General features: G+C 40.8%; 1 protein-coding gene across 3 annotated transcripts in view; it reads left to right on the forward strand.

Annotated features, from left to right (window-relative positions):
* LOC124596047 (glutathione S-transferase 1-1-like) overlaps positions 1-20,991 on the forward strand; it is a 56,101-nt gene that overhangs the window by 5,587 nt on the left and 29,523 nt on the right. For 2 of the 3 annotated variants that reach the window (XM_047135019.1, XM_047135020.1), the window contains exons 2-4: positions 14,615-14,625; positions 14,876-15,074; positions 19,432-19,573. In XM_047135019.1, coding sequence (XP_046990975.1) covers positions 14,622-14,625; positions 14,876-15,074; positions 19,432-19,573 — 345 coding nt within the window. In that variant the 5' untranslated portion in view covers positions 14,615-14,621. Of the gene's footprint in view, positions 1-14,611; positions 14,626-14,875; positions 15,075-19,431; positions 19,574-20,991 lie in introns of all 3 variants that reach the window. The other variant, XM_047135018.1, reaches the window with a different exon arrangement.

A 20,991-nucleotide genomic window follows, 5' to 3' on the forward strand; every position in this document is an offset into this window, starting at 1 on the left:
TTCAATTTGCAGTGGAACATCCTGCTGAAATATGGCACTCTGATGTCGTAGCCTAGAACATATTCTGAGCTTGAGCATAATGAGATATCTCAGACAGAATAAACTCCTTGCCATCCTGTACAGATTCCAAAAAATCAATCATGCAAAACCGAACTTGTGCTTTTCTAATGTTAAAATACTGAAGGCCATGAGTTATGATAACTAAGTGCATAGAGTATGTATTGATCAAATTCTGAAAAGCATTTAACTCTGTACCATATCAATGTCGATTGGTGAAAGTACTACCATATAAATTTTTAGAAAAGTAACTGGATCGAGGATTTCATGGTATGAAGGATACAGCATGTTATCGTGGACGGAGAGTTGTTGATAGAAGTAGAAGTAACTTCATATGTTCCCTAGGAAAGTGTGTTGACACCTTCACTCTTCATGTTGTGTAATAATAGTTGACAGATAATATTGATAGTAACCTCAGAGTTTTTTGCTGTTGATGCAATTGTTTATAGCGTAGTATAATAGATTAGAAAATAAAACAGTTGAAGTAGTAAATGAGTTTTGCTATTTGGGGAGCAAAATAGCTGATGATGTCAAAGTAGAGAGGATATATAATGTAGACTGGCAATGGCAAGGAAAGCGTTTCTGAAGAAGAGAAATTTGCTAACATCGAGTATAGATTTAAGTGTCAGGAAGTCGTTTCTGAAAGTATTTGTATCGAGTGTAGCTCTGTATGGAAGTGAAACGTGGGCGATAAATAGTTTAGACAAAAAGAGAATAGAAGCTTTCGAAATGTGGTGCTACAGAGGAATGCTGAAGATTAGATGGGTAGATCACATAACTAATGAGGAGGTATTGAATAGAATTGGAGAGAAGAGAAATTTGTGGCAAACTTGACAAGAAGAAGGGATCGGTTGGTAGGGCACGTTCTGAGGCATCAAGGGATCAGCAATTTAGTATTGGAGGGCAGCGTGGAGGATAAAAATCATAGAGGAAGACCAAGAGATCAATACACTAAACAGATTCAGAAGGATGTAGGTTGCCATAGGTACTGGGAGATGAAGAACCTTGCACAGAATAGAGTAGCATGGAGAGCTGCATCAAACCAGTCTCTGGACTGAAGACCACAACAACAACATAACAAGGGGAGGGGGGAACCTACACAGGTATCCACTCAAATCTAGGTAACATTTCAGCATGGTACAAATATTGGCAACTTGCCTTACATGCACAGAAATTTAAATTTGTGTGCTTTACAAACTGCAGAAATGTAGTATGTAATTAATACAATAATAATGCATCACAGTTGGAATCAGCCAACTCAAACAAATACCTGGGTTGTACAGTTTGTGTGAAATTGAAATGGTCACATATGCTCAGTCATAGGTAAAGCAGCTGACAGAACTGTCCATTGACAAGGCACATGGGAAATATGTTCAGTCTACAGAGGAGACTACTTACAGTACTTTTGTGCTTCTCATCTTAGGATATGTGCAAGTATGGGTTCTATATCAAATAGGACTAACTGGAAATATTAGATATATTCAGTGAAGGGTTGCACGGATAGTGATGGGTTTGAAAATAGAATTAAACGAAGCGAATTAAACAAGCCTTCGGAGCATTGGGATCATTTTTACAATGGAGACAGCAGCATTCAGACAAGATCTGGTATGAGATACTTCCTTCCAAGTTAGCTTTTCATCTACTGTCAGTCCTAAGAATGTAAAACAGCTGAGTTCCCTGAATGTTTGAACACCTTGGGGCAATAAAATTTTGCTGTTGGGTTTTGTGTCAAAAACTGTAGGCATACTTTATTTTATGTACCTTTTCAACTTCTCATGGCGTGATGAATAGTCTATTAAATTTCAGGAATGCAGCTGCGCAAGTAAAACTTCTTCCACTGATATTTCGGCCACATATTGTCCAGCCATCCTCAGAGTGAGTCACAAGACTGACAATAAGATGCCAAGCGCGGTCTTATGTGCTCCGCCGCAGTGGTATTGTGCATGCGGGTCACAGACGCTGGTCATCGGCAAGGAAATATGCTTACACATGCGCCGCCTGTGGCGAAGGCGTACTGGTGTTCGATTCGCTTATCGATGTATGTTCGGCAGCAGTGACACCATGACAACTTCTCTGCAGTTTAATTACCTCGAGCCGGATTCCATGCTTTGTCCAAATTAAAACCATTATCTCTATTTATTAAATTATTAACTAATCTAATCTCTATAGCTTCCTTGAAAACAGAATCCCAAAAGGAAGAGGTGGATGTTAAAATCTTCACATCACTGTAATTCAGGGAATGCCCTGTATCAATGCAGTGTCCGGCAACAGCTGACTTGTCTCTCTCTCATAAGCGTGTGTATCTTCAATGCTCCACACATCTCTCATGAATGGTGCGAGTTGTTTGACCTATGTAAGACTTCTCACAATTTCCACAAGAAATCTCATACACACCCGCTTTACGAAGCAGTAAATTGTCCTTTATGGAACCGAATAAAGCTGCAATCTTCGTGGATGGCCGGAAGATCACCTTAACACAGTGTTTCTCAAGAATACGGCCTATCTTTAAGGAAAGAGCACCCACATATGGCAAAAAATCATTTGATTTGAAGGAATTAATACTTCTTCCCCATCATATGCCTGCATTCCAAGTTTTCCATTGAATGATCTACGAATTTGTTGCGGAGAAAATCCATTTGCTTTAAAAACGCTCTTGAGGTGTGTGAGCTCTTCTCGCAAATCCTCTTTATCAGATATACAGTGCGCCCTATGCACTAAAGCCTTAAGGACACCTATGGTCTGTGAAGGGTGATGGCAGCTACTCGCATGTAGATATAGATTTGTGTTTGTTGGTTTTCAATATACGGTATGCCCTAATGTGCCATCATCTTTACAGTTCACGACAACATTCGGAAAGGGGAGGCCGCCGTCATTTTCTATTTCCATAGTAAATTTTATAGTAGCATGGATGTAATTCAAATGCTCAAGAAATTGATGTAATTCATCCATCCCATGTGGCCATACCACAAATGTGTCGTCCACGTATCTCCAGAAGACCGTTGGTTTAAAACTTGCTGAGTCAAGTGCCTTGCTTTAAGTCTTCCATGGATAAATTAGCTAGCAGGGGGGGAGAGGGGACTTCCCATAGCAATGCCATCAATTTGCTCAAAAAAATTCACCATTAAACTGAAAATAAGATGATAAAAGCACATGTTCAAATAAGGCCATAATGTTCTTATCAAAATGTTGGCCGATGAGAGATAAAGAGTCCTTTAAAGGTAGCGTGGTGTTTAATGATATCACATTAAAACTAACAAGCACCTCTGTACTTTTCAGCCTGACATTGCTAAGTCTCTGAATAAAGTCCATAGAATTACGAATGTGGTGACTACATTTTCTTACCAATGGTTTTAATAAGAAAGCTAAATATTTGGCAGTAAAATACGTTGGTGAACCAGTAGTGCTTGTTATAGGCCTCATAGGCAAGTCCTCTTCACGCTCATCCTTATCCATCTTGTGAAGTTTAGGAAGACCATAAAATCTCGGTGGTGCTGCACCTCACACTTTTAAACTTCTTATGACTTTGGTAGTGATGAAGCATTCAGCAAGGCAGCAGTCTTATTGTCACCTTGTTGGTAGGATCTTTGTTAATCTTCTGGTATGCACCAGAACTAAGTAGACCTCATGCCTTTTCCTTATAGACTTCTTGAGACAAAAGGACGGTAGCATTAACTTTATCAGTACGCAGGATGACTGTCAGTATCCTCACACAGCTTTCGTATTGCACATCTTTCTTCCTTGGAAACATTACTTCTTTGTGGATGATGATTTGTAATTGCTCGGCAGGTGTCACATCTGATTTCTTCAGCAGAATCCTCTGGCAGCGGTCGGATAGCTTCTTCAATGGCACTGATGAAAGATGATATCGGCAAAGTCTTCGTACTAGGAGCAAAATTTAGCCCTGTACTTAAAACGTAAAACATGTCTTCGTCCACACCCTTACCCATCAAGTTTATGACAGGACATGGATTCGCGAAGTGGCTACAAAAAGACAGATTGCGAAGTACGGGTGATTGGACCAGCCTTCTCAAGTGGACTCTGTTGTTCGATGTCCCGTCATAAATTTTATGAGCAGATTGATGGCATTGATATGGGAAGCCCCCTCTCCCCACTGATAGCTAATTTATTCATGGAGGACTTCGAGGACAAGGCACTTGACTCAGCAAATTTTAAACCAACGATCTTCTGGAGGTACGTGGACGACCCATATGTGGTATGGCAGCACGGGATGAATGAATTACATAGATTACTTGAGCATTTGAATTCTATCCATGCTACTATAAAATTTACTATGGAATAGAAAACGACAGCTGCCTCCCCTTTTTGGATGTTGTCGTGTGCCGTAAAGATGATGGCACATTAGGACATGCCGTATATCGAAAACCAACACGCACAAATCTATATCTGTGTGCCAGTAGCTGCCATCACCTTTAGGTCTTAAGTGTCCTTAAGACCTTGTGCATATGGCGCACTGTATATCCGATAAAGATAATTTGCAAGAAGAGCTCACACACCTCAAGAGCATTTTTAAAGCGAATGGATTTTCTCTGCAACAATTTCATAGAGCATTCAATGTAAAACTTACAATGCAGGCATATGATGGGGAAGAAGATAGTAATTCCTTCAGATCAAATGAGTTTTTGCCGTATGTGGGTGTTCTTTCTTCGAAGATAGGCCGCATATTTTAGAAAAATTGTGTTAAGGTGATCTTCCGGCTACCCACAGAGATTGTGACTTTACTCGGCTCTGTAAAAGAAGATTTACTGCTTTGTAAAGCGGGTGTGTGTGAGATTCCTTGTGGAAGTTGTGAGAAGTCATACATAGGTCAAACAACTCGCACCGTTCATGAGAGATGTGTGGATCATTGAAGATACACATGCTTATCACCGCCAGACAAGTCAGCTGTTGCCGAACATTGCATTGATATAGGGCTTTCCATGGATTACAATGATGTGAAGATTGTAATATCCATCTCTTCCTTTTGGGATTCTGTCATCAAGGAAGCTATAGAGAACAGATTAGCTAATAATTTAATAACTAGAGATACTGGTTTTAATTTGGACAAAGCATGGAATCTGGCTCTTGAGGTAATTAAACTGCAGGGAAGTTGTCATGGTGTCACCGCTGCCGAACATACGTCAGTAAGCGAATCGAATGTCAGTATGCCTTCACCACAGGCAGCGAATGTGTGACGTGGAAAGAGAAAATTATTTGAATCATTTTTTGTGAGCCAGTCATTGATATACAGGTATATCAAGAAAAGCAATGCATCCATCTATCGCCCACCAGACTCATCTCCTGATGTAATCAAAAACCTTAGAGAAAACCTCAGTTTGTGTGTACTTAAGTAATCTTTGGTGGAGACTTTAATTATATATAGAGAGATGCTGCAGGAAGTGTGCTTGGCTGTCAAGAGGGCAGTGTGTGAAGCCTTCAATAACTACCGTAGCAGAATATTGTCAAGTGTTCCTTCATGAAACCCAGAGAAATTCTGATCGTATGTGAAGGCACGAAAGTTAGTGTCCAGTCCCTAACGAATGAAGCAGGAAATGAAATTAAGGGTAGCAAAGCAAAGGCTGAAATGCTTGACTATGTTTTCAAATGTTCCTTTACAAATAAAAATCCAGGAGAATTTCCCCAATTTAATGTTTGTACCACTGAAAATATGAGTGAAATAAGTATTAGTGTCAGTGGTGTTGAGAAACTGCTGAAACAGTTTAAACTGAAAAATGCTCAAGGGCCCAAAGGAAATCCTAGCAGATTCTGTACTGAATTTGTGGCTGAACTAGTCCTTCTTCTAACTGTTATATTGTAGATCGCTCAAACAGAAAACCGTGCTCAGTAGTTGGAAGAAAGTACAGGTCACAGCTGTCTCCAAAGAGGGTAGTAGAAGTGATCCACAAAACTACCATCCAATGTCCTTGACATTGATTTGTTGTAGAATCTTAGAACACATTCTGAGCTCAAACATGAAGTATCTTGAATGGAGTAACATCCTCCATGCCAGTTAGCATGGATTCTGAAAACACTGATCATGTGAAACCCAACTAGCACCACTCTCGCATGAAATACTGAACGTTTTGGATCAAGGCTGTCGAGTAGATCCAGTAGTTCATGATATCTTAAAAAGCATTTGACTCAGTGCCACAACTACGCTTATCATCAAAAGTTCAGTCATATTGGGTCTCAAGTAAAATTTGTGACTGGACTGAAGACCTTTTGGTAGGAAAGATACAGCACATTATCTTGGACAGAGTGTCATCATCATTTGTAGATGTAACTTCAGGTTTGCCCCAGGGAAGTGTGTTGAGACCCTTGCTGTTCATGCTGTATGCTAATGACCTTCTGGACAGTATTAATAGTAACCTCAGATTTTTTGCATATGTTGCAGTTTCCTATAATGAAGTACGGTCTGAAAGAAGCTCCATAAATGTTCATTCAGATCTTCATAAGATTTCAATGTGGTTTGGCAACTTGCTTCAAATGTTCAGAAAAGTTAAATTGCCCGCTTCAAAAAATGTAGGAAAAAAGTATTATCCTATGGGCTATGTCAGTGAATCACAGCGGAAATTGACCAACTCGTACAAATACCATGGTGTGGCAATTTGTAGGGATTTGAAATGGAATGATCACATAAGCTCATTTGTGTGTAAAGCAGATGGTAGACTTCAGTTTCTAGAATGAAATTTTCACTCTACAGCGGAGTGTGCGCTGTTATGAAACTGCCTGGCAGATTAAAACTCTGTGCCGGACCAAGACTCGAACTCGGGACCTTTGCCTTTCGTGGGCAAGTGCTCTACCAACTGAGCTACCCAAGCACGACTCACGCCTCACCCTCACAGCTTTACTTCTGCCAGTACGTCGTCTCCTACCCTCCAAACTTCACAGAAGCTCTCCTGCAAACCTAGCAGAACTAGCACTCGTGCTAGGTTCGCAGGAGAGCTTCTGTAAAGTTTTAATCTGCCAGGGAGTTTCACAACAGCGCACACTCTGCTGTAGAGTGAAAATTTCATTCTAGAAACATTTCCCAGGCTGTGGCTAAGCCATGTGTCCGCAATATAATTTCTTTCAGGAGTGCTAGTTCTGTAGGTTCGCAGGAGAGCTTCTGTAAAGTTTGGAAGGTAGGAGACGAGGTACTGGCAGAAGTAAAGCTGTGAGGGCGGGGTGTGAGTCGTGCTTGGGTAGTTCAGTTGGTAGAGCACTTGCCTGCGAAGGGCAAAGGTCCCGAGTTCGAGTCTCGGTCCGGCACACAGTTTTAATCTGTCAGGAAGTTTCAGACTTCAGTTTATCACTAGAATACTGAGGAACTGCAATCACTTATTCGTGTGATCCATTCTAGGATATTGCTCAAGTGTGTTGGGCCTGTACTAAATAGGGCTAACTGGGGATACTGAATTTATACAGAAATGGGAATATGAATGGTCTCACATTTGCTTAACCCATGGGAGAGTGTTATCGGATGCTGAAGAAACTGAACTGGCAGACTCTTGAAGACAGGTATAAACCCTAGAAAGCCTACTAATAAAGTTGCAACAACCTGCTTTAAATGATGACTTTAGGAATATACTACAACCTCTTACGTATTGCTTACATATAGAATAATTACAGCATGCTCAGAGGCATTCAAACAAACATGTATGAATGGAATGAGAAGAAACCCTAATAACTGTTACAATGGTATGTATCCTCAGTCCTGCACTTCTTGGTAGTCTGCAGAGTATAGAGGAAATAGATGTCGATGTTGATGTAGAACAGAACCTTTTTGCACACACCACTGTTCATAATTCGTCATTTCTATTTGGTGTGGATCCGACATGTTGTTGTTTGTTGTTGTGGTCTTCAGTCCTGAGACTGGTTTGATGCAGCTCTCCATGCTACTCTATCCTGTGCAAGCTTCTTCATCTCCCAGTACCTACTGCAACCTACATCCTTCTGAATCTGCTTAGTGTATTGATCTCTTGGTCTCCCTCTACGATTTTTACCCTCCACGCTGCCCTCCAATGCTAAATTTGTGATCCCTTGATGCCTCAAAACATGTCCTACCAACCGATCCTTTCTTCTAGTCAAGTTGTGCCACAAACTTCTCTTCTCCCCAATCCTATTCAATACCTCCTCATTAGTTACGTGATCTACCCACCTTATCTTCAGCATTCTTCTGTAGCACCACATTTCGAAAGCTTCTATTCTCTTCTTGTCCAAACTGGTTATCGTCCATGTTTCACTTCCATACATGGCTACACTCCATACAAATACTTTCAGAAACGACTTCCTGACACTTAAATCTATACTCGATGTTAACAAATTTCTCTTCTTCAGAAACGATTTCCTTGCCATTGCCAGTCTACATTTTATATCCTCTCTACTTCGACCATCATCAGTTATTTTACTCCCTAAATAGCAAAACTCCTTTACTACTTTAAGTGTCTCATTTCCTAATCTAATCCCCTCAGCATCACCCGATTTAATTTGACTACATTCCATTATCCTCGTTTTGCTTTTGTTGATGTTCATCTTATATCCTCCTTTCAAGACACTGTCCATTCCGTTCAACTGCTCTTCCAAGTCCTTTGCTGTCTCTGACAGAATTACAATGTCATCGGCGAACCTCAAAGTTTTTACTTCTTCTCCATGAATTTTAATACCTACTCCGAATTTTTCTTTTGTTTCCTTTACTGCTTGCTCAATATACAGATTGAATAACATCGGGGAGAGGCTACAACCCTGTCTCACTCCTTTCCCAACCACTGCTTCCCTTTCATGCCCCTCGACTCTTACAACTGCCATCTGGTTTCTGTACAAATTGTAGATAGCCTTTCGCTCCCTGTATTTTACCCCTGCCACCTTCAGAATTTGAAAGAGAGTATTCCAGTTAACGTTGTCAAAAGCTTTCTCTAAGTCTACAAATGCTAGAAACGTAGGTTTGCCTTTTCTTAATCTTTCTTCTAAGATAAGTCGTAAGGTTAGTATTGCCTCACGTGTTCCAACATTTCTACGGAATCCAAACTGATCTTCTCCGAGGTCCACTTCTACCAGTTTTTCCATTCATCTGTAAAGAATTCGCGTTAGTATTTTGCAGCTGTGACTTATTAAACTGATAGTTCGGTAATTTTCACATCTGTCAACACCTGCTTTCTTTGGGATTGGAATTATTATATTCTTCTTGAAGTCTGTGGGTATTTCACCTGTCTCATACATCTTGCTCACCAGATGGTAGAGTTGTGTCATGACTGGCTCTCCCAAGGCCATCAGTAGTTCTAATGGAATGTTGTCTACTCCTGGGGCCTTGTTTCGACTCAGGTCTTTCAGTGCTCTGTCAAACTCTTCACGCAGTATCTTATCTCCCATTTCTTCTTCATCTACATCCTCTTCCATTTCCATAATATTGTCCTCAAGTACATCTCCAAAGGTCTCTTTAATTTCCCTGTAGGCAGTATCTATTTTACCCCTAGTGAGACAAGCCTCTACATCCTTACATTTGTCCTCTAGCCATCCCTGCTTAGCCGTTTTGCACTTCCTGTCGATCTCATTTTTGAGACGTTTTTATTCCTTTTTGCCTGCTTCATTTACTGCATTTTTATATTTTCTCCTTTCATCAATTAAATTCAATATTTCTTCTGTTACCCAAGGATTTCTATTAGCCCCCGTCTTTTTACCTACTTGATCCTCTGCTGCCTTCACTACTTCATCTCTCAAAGTTACCCATTCTTCATCTACTGTATTTCTTTCCCCCATTCCTGTCAATTGTTCCCTTATGCTCTCCCTGAAACTCTCTACAACCTCTGGTTCTTTCAGTTAATCCAGGTCCCATCTCCTTAAATTCCCACCATTATGTAATCTATCTGATACCTTTTAGTATCTCCAGGATTCTTCCATGTATACAACCTTCTTTTATGATTCTTGAACCAAGTGTTAGCTATGATTAAGTTATGCTCTGTGCAAAATTCTACAAGGTGGCTTCCTCTTTCATTTCTTCCCCCCAATCCATATTCACCTACTATGTTTCCTTCTCTCCCTTTTCCTACTGACGAATTCCAGTCACCCATGACTATTAAATTTTCGTCTCCCTTCACTACCTGAATAATTTCTTTTATCTCATCATACATTTCATCAATTTCTTCATCATCTGCAGAGCTAGTTGGCATATAAACTTGTACTACTGTAGTAGGCATGGGCTTTGTGTCTATCTTGGGCACAATAATGCGTTCACTATGCTGTTTGTAGTAGCTAACCCGCACTCCTATTTTTTTATTCATTATTAAACCTACTCCTGCATTACCCCTATTTGATTTTGTATTTATAACCCTGTAATCACCTGGCCAAAAGTCTTGTTCCTCCTGCCACCGAACTTCACTAATTCCCACTATATCTAACTTTAACCTATCCATTTCCCTTTTTAAATTTTCTAACCTACCTGCCCGATTAAGGGATCTGACATTCCACGCTCCGATCCGTAGAATGCCAATTTTCTTTCTCCTGATAACGACGTCCTCTTGAGTAGTCCCCGCCCGGAGATCCGAATGGGGGACTATTTTACCTCCGGAATATTTTACCCAAGAGGACGCCATCATCATTTAATCATACAGTAAAGCTGCATGTCCTCGGGAAAAATTACGGCTGTAGTTTCCCCTTGCTTTCAGCCGTTCGCAGTACCAGCACAGCAAGGCCGTTTTGGTTAATGTTACAAGGCTAGATCAGTCAATTATCCAGACTGTTGCCCCTGCAAATACTGAAAAGGCTGCTGCCCCTCTTCAGGAACCACATGTTTGTCTGACCTCTTAACAGATACACCTCCGTTGTGGTTGCACCTACGGTACGGCCATCTGTATCGCTGAGGCACGCAAGCCTCCCCACCAACGGCAAGGTCAATGGTTCATGGGGGATCTGACATACTTTAACAATATTCTAGAATGGGTTTTGTAAGAGAACCCTTTTGTAGACTAATTGCATTTTCCCAATATCCTGCCAATGAAGTTGTCTGCCACTTGCTTTACGTATGGCTAAGTCAATGTGATCATTCGATTTCATAACTATATGAATTGTTACACCTGGTATTTGTGAGTTGACTGATTCCAATTGTGACTCATTTTATTGTAGCCAGAGAATACTACATGTTTGCAGTTTATGAAATTTCTGAACATTTAAAGTATGTTGCTTCATCCTTGCACTGCTTCAAAATCTTATCATTGCCTGACTGAGTGTTTGTGCTGTGTTTTTTAGACAGTACTTCATTACAGTAACTGTATAATAAAAAAAACAGAGGTTACTATTAATATTGTGTACCAGATTGTCTTAATATACAGCAAGGGAGCCAATTCAATTCTCTGGGGCATGCCTAAAGGTGTTTATAAATCTCTGGATGACTCCATTCAAGATGACATGCTACATCCTCCCTATCAAGAAATGTCAATCCAGTCACAAAGTTTTTTCAATATCATGTATGATGGTACCATTGTTAATAAGTATTGGTGCAGTGCTGATGGTGAGTCAAATTCTTTTCATAAGTCAAGAATTATTTTGTCTACTTAATTGCCTTGATCCATGGATTTTAGGATGTCAATGAGAGAAGCACATTTTGGATTTTAAAAAAACAATGTTTTTCAAATTCATACTGGTTGTGATGGAGGAAACATTCTGGGAAAGGGGTGGCTGGTGAGATGCTCAGAGGGATGCAGCTGGTTTGCCAGCTAAGAATGCAAGAGGGAGGGGTGACAGGCGCATTACCTCCTGCCACCCAAACCTAGTCCACCAACAGATTTCCCTTGCTATATCCTCACACACCCTCAATCCTCCCACCACCCTCAAGAATCACCTACGAAGGAACTCTCCCCAGTGAGCGTTTCGTCACTGGGTTATTTGGTAACCGTGATAGCGTTACGGAGATGTTTAATGAACTCAAGTGGCAGACTCTGCAAGAGAGGCGCTCTGCATCGCGGTGTAGCTTGCTCGCCAGGTTTCGAGAGGATGCGTTTCTGGATGAGGTATCGAATATATTGCTTCCCCCTACTTATACTTCCCGAGGAGATCACGAATGTAAAATTAGAGAGATTAGAGCGCGCACGGAGGCTTTCAGACAGTCGTTCTTCCCGCGAACCATACGCGACTGGAACAGGAAAGGGAGGTAATGACAGTGGCACGTAAGGTGCCCTCCGCCACACACCGTTGGGTGGCTTGCGGAGTATCAATGTAGATGTAGATGTAGATGTAGAATATCACCTTGCACTGGAACAACTGAATCATAGGGTTTTGATTATCTCCCATTGTTCCCTGAAATGAGGGAAACCCTGCTCGAGATCCTTCCCAACTTTTCCAAACTGGTGTTCAGTCACCCACCCAACCTACAAATCATCTTAGTCCACCACTATGCCACTCCTACTTTCAACCTGCTTCAAGGATCACAGACCTGTAGAAGGTTTAAGACCTGCCCAAACCACACACCCAGAACTTTCTACTTCAGTCCTGTCACAAGCTTACCCTACCCCACCAGAGGCTGGGCCATCGCTGAGAGCAGCCATGTCATAGACCAACTCTACTCTAAACACTGCACAGTTTTTTATGTAGGTATGATTACCAGTCATCTGTCCACCAGGCTGAATGGCCACTACCAAACTATTCTCAAGAACAAAGGGTTGGGGTTGGGTTGTTTGGGGGAAGAGACCAAACAGCAAGGTCATCGGTCTCATCGGATTAGGGAAGGAAGTCGGCCGTGCCCTTTCAAAGGAACCATCCTGGCATTTACCTGGAGCAATTTAGGGAAATCACGGAAAACCCAAATCAGGATGGCCGGACGCGGGATTGAACCGTCGTCCTCCCAAATGCGAGTCCAGTGCAAGAACAAAGTTGACCACACAGTGGCACAACATGCAGCTGAATGCAACAAGCTCAGTTTCAGTTTCTCCTTCACAGCCCGGGCCATCTGGGCCTTTCCCACCATCACCAGCGTCTCTAAGCTACACAGTTGGAAGTTACACACACAACACATCGTTTGCTTCCGTAGTCATCCTGGCCTCAATCTCTGGTAATCCGCTATCCCCACATGTTACACCCAACAGTTTCTCCTCCCTTTGTCCTGTTGGCTCCTCCCAGTCATGTCCCCATGTCACCTTCAGCAAGCAGTGCTCTCCACCAGCTTCAACAGAAGTGTCCAACTTGTGCAGCTGCCACCCCTCCCTCCCACATTACTAGCCCGCAAACCAGCTGCCTCCCTCTGAATCGCTAGCCAACCATCCTAACCCCTCTCCTTGCCTCCCAACTCTCTGTCCCTCTACCCACCCAACCACCCCACCCGACACAACCCTCACCTCACCCCTGTCCACCCTACATCAGTTCACCTGCAGAAATGAGGCACTGACATTGTATGTCCAGTTGGCACCATTTTTGTTTGTTTGTGTACTTTCTATGTGTATTTTACAATAGCTGAAAAGGGTTACTCTGCAACCCAGCAAGTCGTCTTATTTTGTGTGCATGCCAGTCAGTGACTCAATGCATCTGCTTTTCAGTGACTGGTGTCCTTTAGTCCCAAAGCTCTTTCAAAGATCATCAGTTTTCATTATTATAAAGCAGAACAGCATGCCATAAAAGCATAATTTCTTAAGAGGCAGCATAAGAACAAGACACGGTAGACATTGTAAATATAAGACTGCTCTATTTTAGTGCTGAAGGTCAGGCCTTCTGTGTCATCTTTGGGGGACCAAATCAGTATTTAATGGTAATTGTGTGGCAACATAAAATTTATGGAAGTAATTACTGCATCCTCCAGTGCAAATGTACAGTCGTGGGAATCACTCCAGGTTCTCAGTCTCAAAACCTAGTGATTTGTTCTTTTGAAATTTCCCGTGAGATTGTGGTATATGACTAATTTTACTTGCCAAGGTGGTAACAGCATTGGCCCTGTATTATTCTGTGCACTCAGTAGGTGGGCTCATTTTTGTGGTAAAGATCTGCTGTATATGTAGCATGCTGCTGGAAATCCTGATATTGATAATCATTTGCTTGCTTGTGGAGTTTCGTTTGCTGATAAGGTGGCTATGGGAACTGGGAGTGGCGCAGTAATCTGTAGATCAACAGATACAATAACTACAATATATTTCATACTTAGCCATATTTCTGTAGAAGATAATTCTTTAGAACGATAGGTAATAAAAATATTCAGAATAAAGTTTGTCATTTCTTCAAGACAATACAGTAAGATGGATTTGGTCGTGCAAAATGTGCCAAACTGAGCTTCATGAATTTTTCAATTTGTTGACTCTAATTTAACTTTTTATTCACTCCAAGGACTTTTACTTAATATGTTTCATTTAGTGTATAACCTGTAATGTGCATTTCTGGTCCCAACTGTTCATTTTTTTCCCTTTTCTTTTGTTTCAAATTGAACCGAGTATCATGAGATAAAGACAAACTATTTTCTGTGTCCATTTACACACCTATTCAGCTACCACCTGAGCATGTTGACATGATGATCACATGTGAATACCACATGTTACACTTTCGACACATTTTTGTGCATTGATATTATTCAGCATGTAGTAACTTACTAAGAAACAATTTCTTTCAGCAGTTTTGCAATGGCAACTCTTGACTTTACCGAGCGAGGTGGCGCAGTGGTTAGACACTGGACTCGCATTCGGGAGGACGACGGTTCAATCCCGCGTCCGGCCATCCTGATTTAGGTTTTCCGTGATTTCCCTCAATCGCTCCAGGCAAATGCCGGGATGGTTCCTTTCAAAGGGCACGGCCGACTTCCTTCCCCGTCCTTCCCTAATCCGATGAGACCGATGACCTCGCTGTCTGGTCTCCTTCCCCGAAACAACCAACCAACCAACTCTTGACTTTTATGGTGAACCAGGGAGTCCACCCTGCAGAACAGTTAAGATGGTAGCTGCTGCCATTGGTGTGAAACTTAACACCAAGTTTGTAGACCTTGATGCTAAAGAACATCTGAAGCCTGAGTTTCTGAAAATGAATCCCGAACATACTATTCCTACAATAGATGACAATGGTTTTTATCTTTGGGAGAGGTGAGAACTGTTCTAATAATGTTCTAGCATTTAATCAAGTTCAAATAATGTGTGTGCTTCATTTCACAAAAGATCCCACATTCTTGTATGTATCATTTTTTAAAGAATATATTCTTATTATTAACCACAAGGACCATCAAGAGTAGATGTAGTGTTTTGTTTGTGCACAATTACAAAAGTCCTTGAAGAGGACGCCATGTGACACACACACACACACACACACACACACACACACACACACACACACACTATATTGGCTATACATGGTTGTTCCTGCAGACAAGTTTTGTTGGAGATGAAAGAATTGTGGTTAGGGAAAATTATAAAGGAGAGGAAGTATCAGGAAGGAAAAGAGGGGGGGGGGGGGGAGATGGCTCTCAGCAGAATTAAAATATATATATATATATATATATATATATATATATATATATATATATATAAAATAGAGGGAAACATTCCACATGGGAAAAATATATCAAAAACAAAGAAGATGTGACTTACCAAACGAAAGTGCTGGCAGGTTGATAGACACACAAACAAACATACACACAAAATTCTAGCTTTCGCAACCAATGGCTGCTTCATCAGGAAAGAGGAAAGGAGAGGGAAAGACGAAAGGATGTGGGTTTTAAGGGAGAGGGTAAGGAGTCATTCCAATCCCTGGAGCGGAAAGACTTACCTTAGGGGGAAAAAAGGGGTGGTATACACTGGCGCGCACACACACACACACACACACATATCCATCCACACATACACAGACACAAGCAGACATTTGTAAAGGCAAAGAGTTTGGGAGAGATGTCAGTCGAGGTGGAAGTAAAGAGGCAAAGATGTTGTTGAATGACAGGTGAGGTATGAGTGGCGGAAACTTGAAATTAGCGGAGGTTGAGGCCTGGCGGGTAACGAGAAGAGAGGATATACTGAAGGGCAAGTTCCCATCTCCAGAGTTCTGACAGGTCGCTGTTAGTGGGAAGTATCTGGATACCTCAATTTCAATTGAAGGAAAGGGAGGTTGTGGGGAAAATCAAGATGGGGACAATTGGAGGAATAGAGAAATGAATTACAAGAAAGGAGCTTATTTTTGGGTTGCCTTTCCCTCCCAGAGAGAATACAAATGACTGAGATAATGAAGAAGTTGTTGAAGTCTTTGTTTTTGCATACAAATTGTTCAGCACAGTAGTAGAGCTTGTAGTTATCCACAATTTTGTGGTGGGCATCACACAGGTACCATCTGGTTAGTTGTCATACTAGTGCTTGTGAAACGACTGCATTAGGTGTTGGTTGGATTGGTGTATGCAGAATTTTGCACTAGTTTAGCTCACAAGGGAAGGATGAGTTTACAGTTTTGCTCTCGGAAGACACACAAAATTTTTTATCATTTAATTAAAGAAATATAAAGATGGATCTGTAGTAGATTTTAGTTTACAATTTGTGTACTGTAATTAAACAGTTTGTTATGAACTTTCACTATAAACAAACTTTACTTAATTTACGTCTATTAATGGATGACTGAGATGAATAAATAACTGGGGTATGATGTTTAATAATGCAAAAGGACTACAAACACTATGGCAGCTTTGAATTTTGATTCTTGACAACACTTGTTATTGCCCAGCCCCCTATCTCAGTGGCCCTTAAAGAGCACCAGGCTGGGCACAAAGGGAAAACATGTGAAGCACTAGAGTGCACACAGTAGCAGCTCATATTTTTACGCATAAAAGACATTGTGTTAACTCCCACAGCGACAACAGCAAAATGCAGATGCTTAGAGAATAATTCTCTGGAAAATTGGTATAGCTTGGAGAATTTACCCATTTCATTTCTGAGTTGCAGATGAAAGTACAGTATTAATCAACTTTAAACCAATGTTTTATTGCAAATTTTCAAAAAACTTGGGTGGAAGAGAAACAGAGAGAGAGATTTTTTCCCAAAATTATGTTAGTATGATGCATTGTTGTGTGTAAGAGGTCTGTCCAAAAAATTTCAGAACATTCGTAATTTCATGCCAGTTGTGTGTTGGAGTGAAATATGGTTGGTGTCCCTGTGTTTAATGTGACTGCCAGAAGTTTCATTGTTCTATGTCTGTTAGTTATTATCCAGTGCTGTATTGAGCAGAACATTCACACAGTTTGCAAATTTCGAGATGGCGTGGTTAGAGGAGCTATGCACCTGCATTAAATTTTGCATGGATCTCAAGAAAACCTTTAGAGACACACCAAAAGATGCAGGATATCTATGGTGACAAGTGCTTAAGCAATACTCAGTGTTATGAATGGTTCATATGATTTGAAAATGACGAGACAGAAGTTAGATGACCCTTGTTTAAGATGCCATTTATTTACTGACAATATCAGGAATGTTAATGAAATTGTGCATGCCAATTGGAGACTGACTGTCAGAGAGATTGTAGAAGAATGTAACACTCCAGTTAGATCATTTCATGGAATCCTGACACAGCGTCTTGGAGTGCATCGTGTTGCCACCAAGTTTGTCCCACGGTTCATGAATCAAGACTCAAGACCAGAAACACCTTCTCCTCGCGATCTGTGTAGAGCTTTTGGATCACGCAACTGAGAACATGTTCCTTAAGAGAATCTTAACTGGTGATGAGATGGGGGGTCTACAGTTATGACGTTGAGACCAAGGTTCAACCTTCACAATGGGTCAGGAAAGATTCTATGATACTAAAAGAAGCTTGTCAGATCGGGTCAAAGTCAAGCTGATGGTTTTCTTTGACTTTGAAGGATTATTTCATCATGTATTCGTCTCACAGGGACAAACTGTTAATCTATGGTAATATCGGGACGTGTTGCATCATCTGCGAGGAAATATGAGAAGGAAACAGTCTGAAATGTTGCGAGATAATTCACGACTTGCATAGTGATAATGCACCTGCACGTTCAGCCCTGTTAGTATTATTGTACAAAAAATGAAATCTCTGTGCTGTCTCATCATCTGTACCTCCAGATCTGACCCCTGCGGAGGTTTTTTTTTATTTGTAAAGTTGAGAACCCCATTGAAAGGACAAAGATTTGTGTTGTGTACATAGTTCCGCGTAGTCAGCGTGTACACAACTTTCCCACTAGAGCGCGCCCCGTTAAGCACAACAGTGCAGGCGCAGCGCTCGGCCGTCTCCGCACTACGAGATGGCGCTGCAATAGAGACAGACCAAATTCTGCTTCCGCCGATCCGCGTATTAATATGTAACGCAGCCAATGAGATTGCTGCTAACGTAGAACCTTTTCTCCTCGCGGTTCACACTCGCGCAGTGATACATGAACGTGCGAGGTATTATAACGAGTGTACAGACCTCCGATGACCAGTCTGCATTTGTCTGCACCAGTCTGCACCAGTCTGCATTAGTCTGTACCAGTCTGTACGAGTTCCACATTTGTCTGTACCAGTCTATAGTCAAGATTCAGTCTGCACCTAATAAGATTACCATATTCCTGTACCTAGCCATGAAGATAAATGTATAGACACTTCTGTCAAGTATCAGAGATATATGTGAGAATAAGATTAACGTAACAATACCAAAGGAACTTCAGATTGTCAATTGTAAATAGCATCCAGAACCAAGTTAAGTAATTTTTATGCTAGTTATTATTTTAATAAATGTATGTGAAAATCGATCAAGTTCTGTTTAAAGTTGGTCACCGTCAATCTGCTACCCTAAGCGTGCAAGTGGCATTTCTATCGTTTGACCTAACAGCAGAAGATAAACACGCCATGTTAAGACCACGAGACATATTGCTGACACTCGCCTACTTCGTTAGAGCGACAAGTCAAATAATCTGATGGTGTGTGTACTGAAAGTCTTACAGTACGCACACCACAATTTGCAATTATAGCCGAGATAAAAGAAAATTCGAGGATGGCACTTAGTGCAGTCCAGCAAGAGACGTACCAAGACTGCTTCCAGAAGTGGAAACAGCACTGGAAGCAGTGTTTCAATTGCGGAGCAGAGTATTTTTAAGGAGACCATGCACAATGAGTAAAAGATAAGCATAAAAAAAAATTGTGGACATAGTTCTAAAATTTTTTGAACAGACCTCGTATATGGGAATGTCATACAGCTCTTGAAGGCTGTGTAGACAATATAGTCACTTTCCAAAGAATGGCATCAGATTTATTTAGTATATTATGCTGTTGAATTAATACTCGTGACACAGTCAAGGTGTACACGACATTTTGGTATAGTGTGCATGTATAAGAAACTAATGACATTAACAAAAACAAGTGTGAGGTAGTAAATTTCTTTGAAATCCCTGTTTCCTTAAAAAAGTAATTTTCTTTTCTAACTTGCATTGATTTTTATATGAAAGAAATGTTTCTGATGAATTATCATTTTAAATAGCCGTGCTATAGCTGCTTACTTAGTGGACCAGTATGCCAAAGATGATGCCCTGTATCCCAAGGATGCTAAGAAGAGAGCTCTTGTGAATCAGAGGCTTTTCTTCGATCTTTCAACACTTTATGGTTCCTTTGCTGATTATTATGTAAGTAACAGATTTATAGGTTAAGAGCTAGATAGTCGTTTTTCATTGATTAAACGTAGAGAGGGTGTGCAGATACCTGTGAAGTTTGATTAGGATATTATAAAAGAAATGCAAAGTCTACACATTTAGAAAGGTAGATCAGCATTTAGCCACAAGCTTGCATAACAAATATTATATACGGGCTAGGCATATTGGTTAAGTGGAACGTAGTGACCATTCTGTAACAAAATCATTTTATTGTATTTCTCAGCAACATATCATGCAATAGTAGACTGGTTCTTCTTCGTGGTAAGTTGGCATAAAATGTTTTGAATCTGTTACATAGTAACACGATAACTAAAAGAATCCAAGAAAGGCCTCTCTCAGCCTGTTCAGTTTCTAAGTTACTGTGTAACAGATTCAAAACCTCTGACTTACTAAGGAGTCGAAACCAGTCATTATAGTATTTGTATGACCCAAAACTGTGAGATACAATTAACGAATTTTACAAGTTTCTTGCTGATGGTAGTTTTCCACCCAATTTATTCTACTGTTTTCATGTAACCTGCCCAGTGCTCAGTTACGCTAGCTACAAGGAATATAAATAAAACCAACTGGATCAAGAACAACATTTATGCAAGGGTAAAACTACATTTCTTCAATACACAGTGTTAAAAGGCAATAAAAATTGTAAAATAGTAGCTACATTTAAAAAAATTCCACATATATATATATATAATGGAAGGAAACATTCCGCGTGGGAAAAATTATATATAAAAACAAAGATGAGGTGACTTACCGAACAAAAACGCTGGCAGGTCGATAGACACACACAAACACAAACATACACACAAAATTCAAGCTTTCGCAACAAACTGTTGCCTCATCAGGAAAGAGGGAAGGAGAGGGGAAGACGAAAGGAAGTGGGTTTTAAGGGAGAGGGTAAGGAGTCCTTCCAATCCCGGGAGCGGAAAGACTTACCTTAGGGGGAAAAAAGGACAGGTATACACTCGCACATATCCATCCACACATACTGGTGTGGATGGATATGTGCGTGTGTGCGAGTGTATACCTGTCCTTTTTTCCCCCTAAGGTAAGTCTTTCCGCTCCCGGGATTGGAATGACTCCTTACCCTCTCCCTTAAAACCCACTTCCTTTCGTCTTCCCCTCTCCTTCCCTCTTTCCTGATGAGGCAACAGTTTGTTGCGAAAGCTTGAATTTTGTGTGTATGTTTGTGTTTGTTTGTGTGTCTATCGACCTGCCAGCGTTTTTGTTCGGTAAGTCACCTCATCTTTGTTTTATATATATATATGAATTAATAGAGGGAAACATTCCACATGGGAAAAATATATCTAAAAACAAAGATGATGAGACTTACCAAACAAAAGCGCTGGCAGGTCGAGAGACACACAAACATACACACAAAATTCAAGCTTTCA

This window comes from Schistocerca americana, chromosome 2 (assembly GCF_021461395.2).
Source record: "Schistocerca americana isolate TAMUIC-IGC-003095 chromosome 2, iqSchAmer2.1, whole genome shotgun sequence".
NCBI lineage: Eukaryota > Metazoa > Arthropoda > Insecta > Orthoptera > Acrididae > Schistocerca > Schistocerca americana.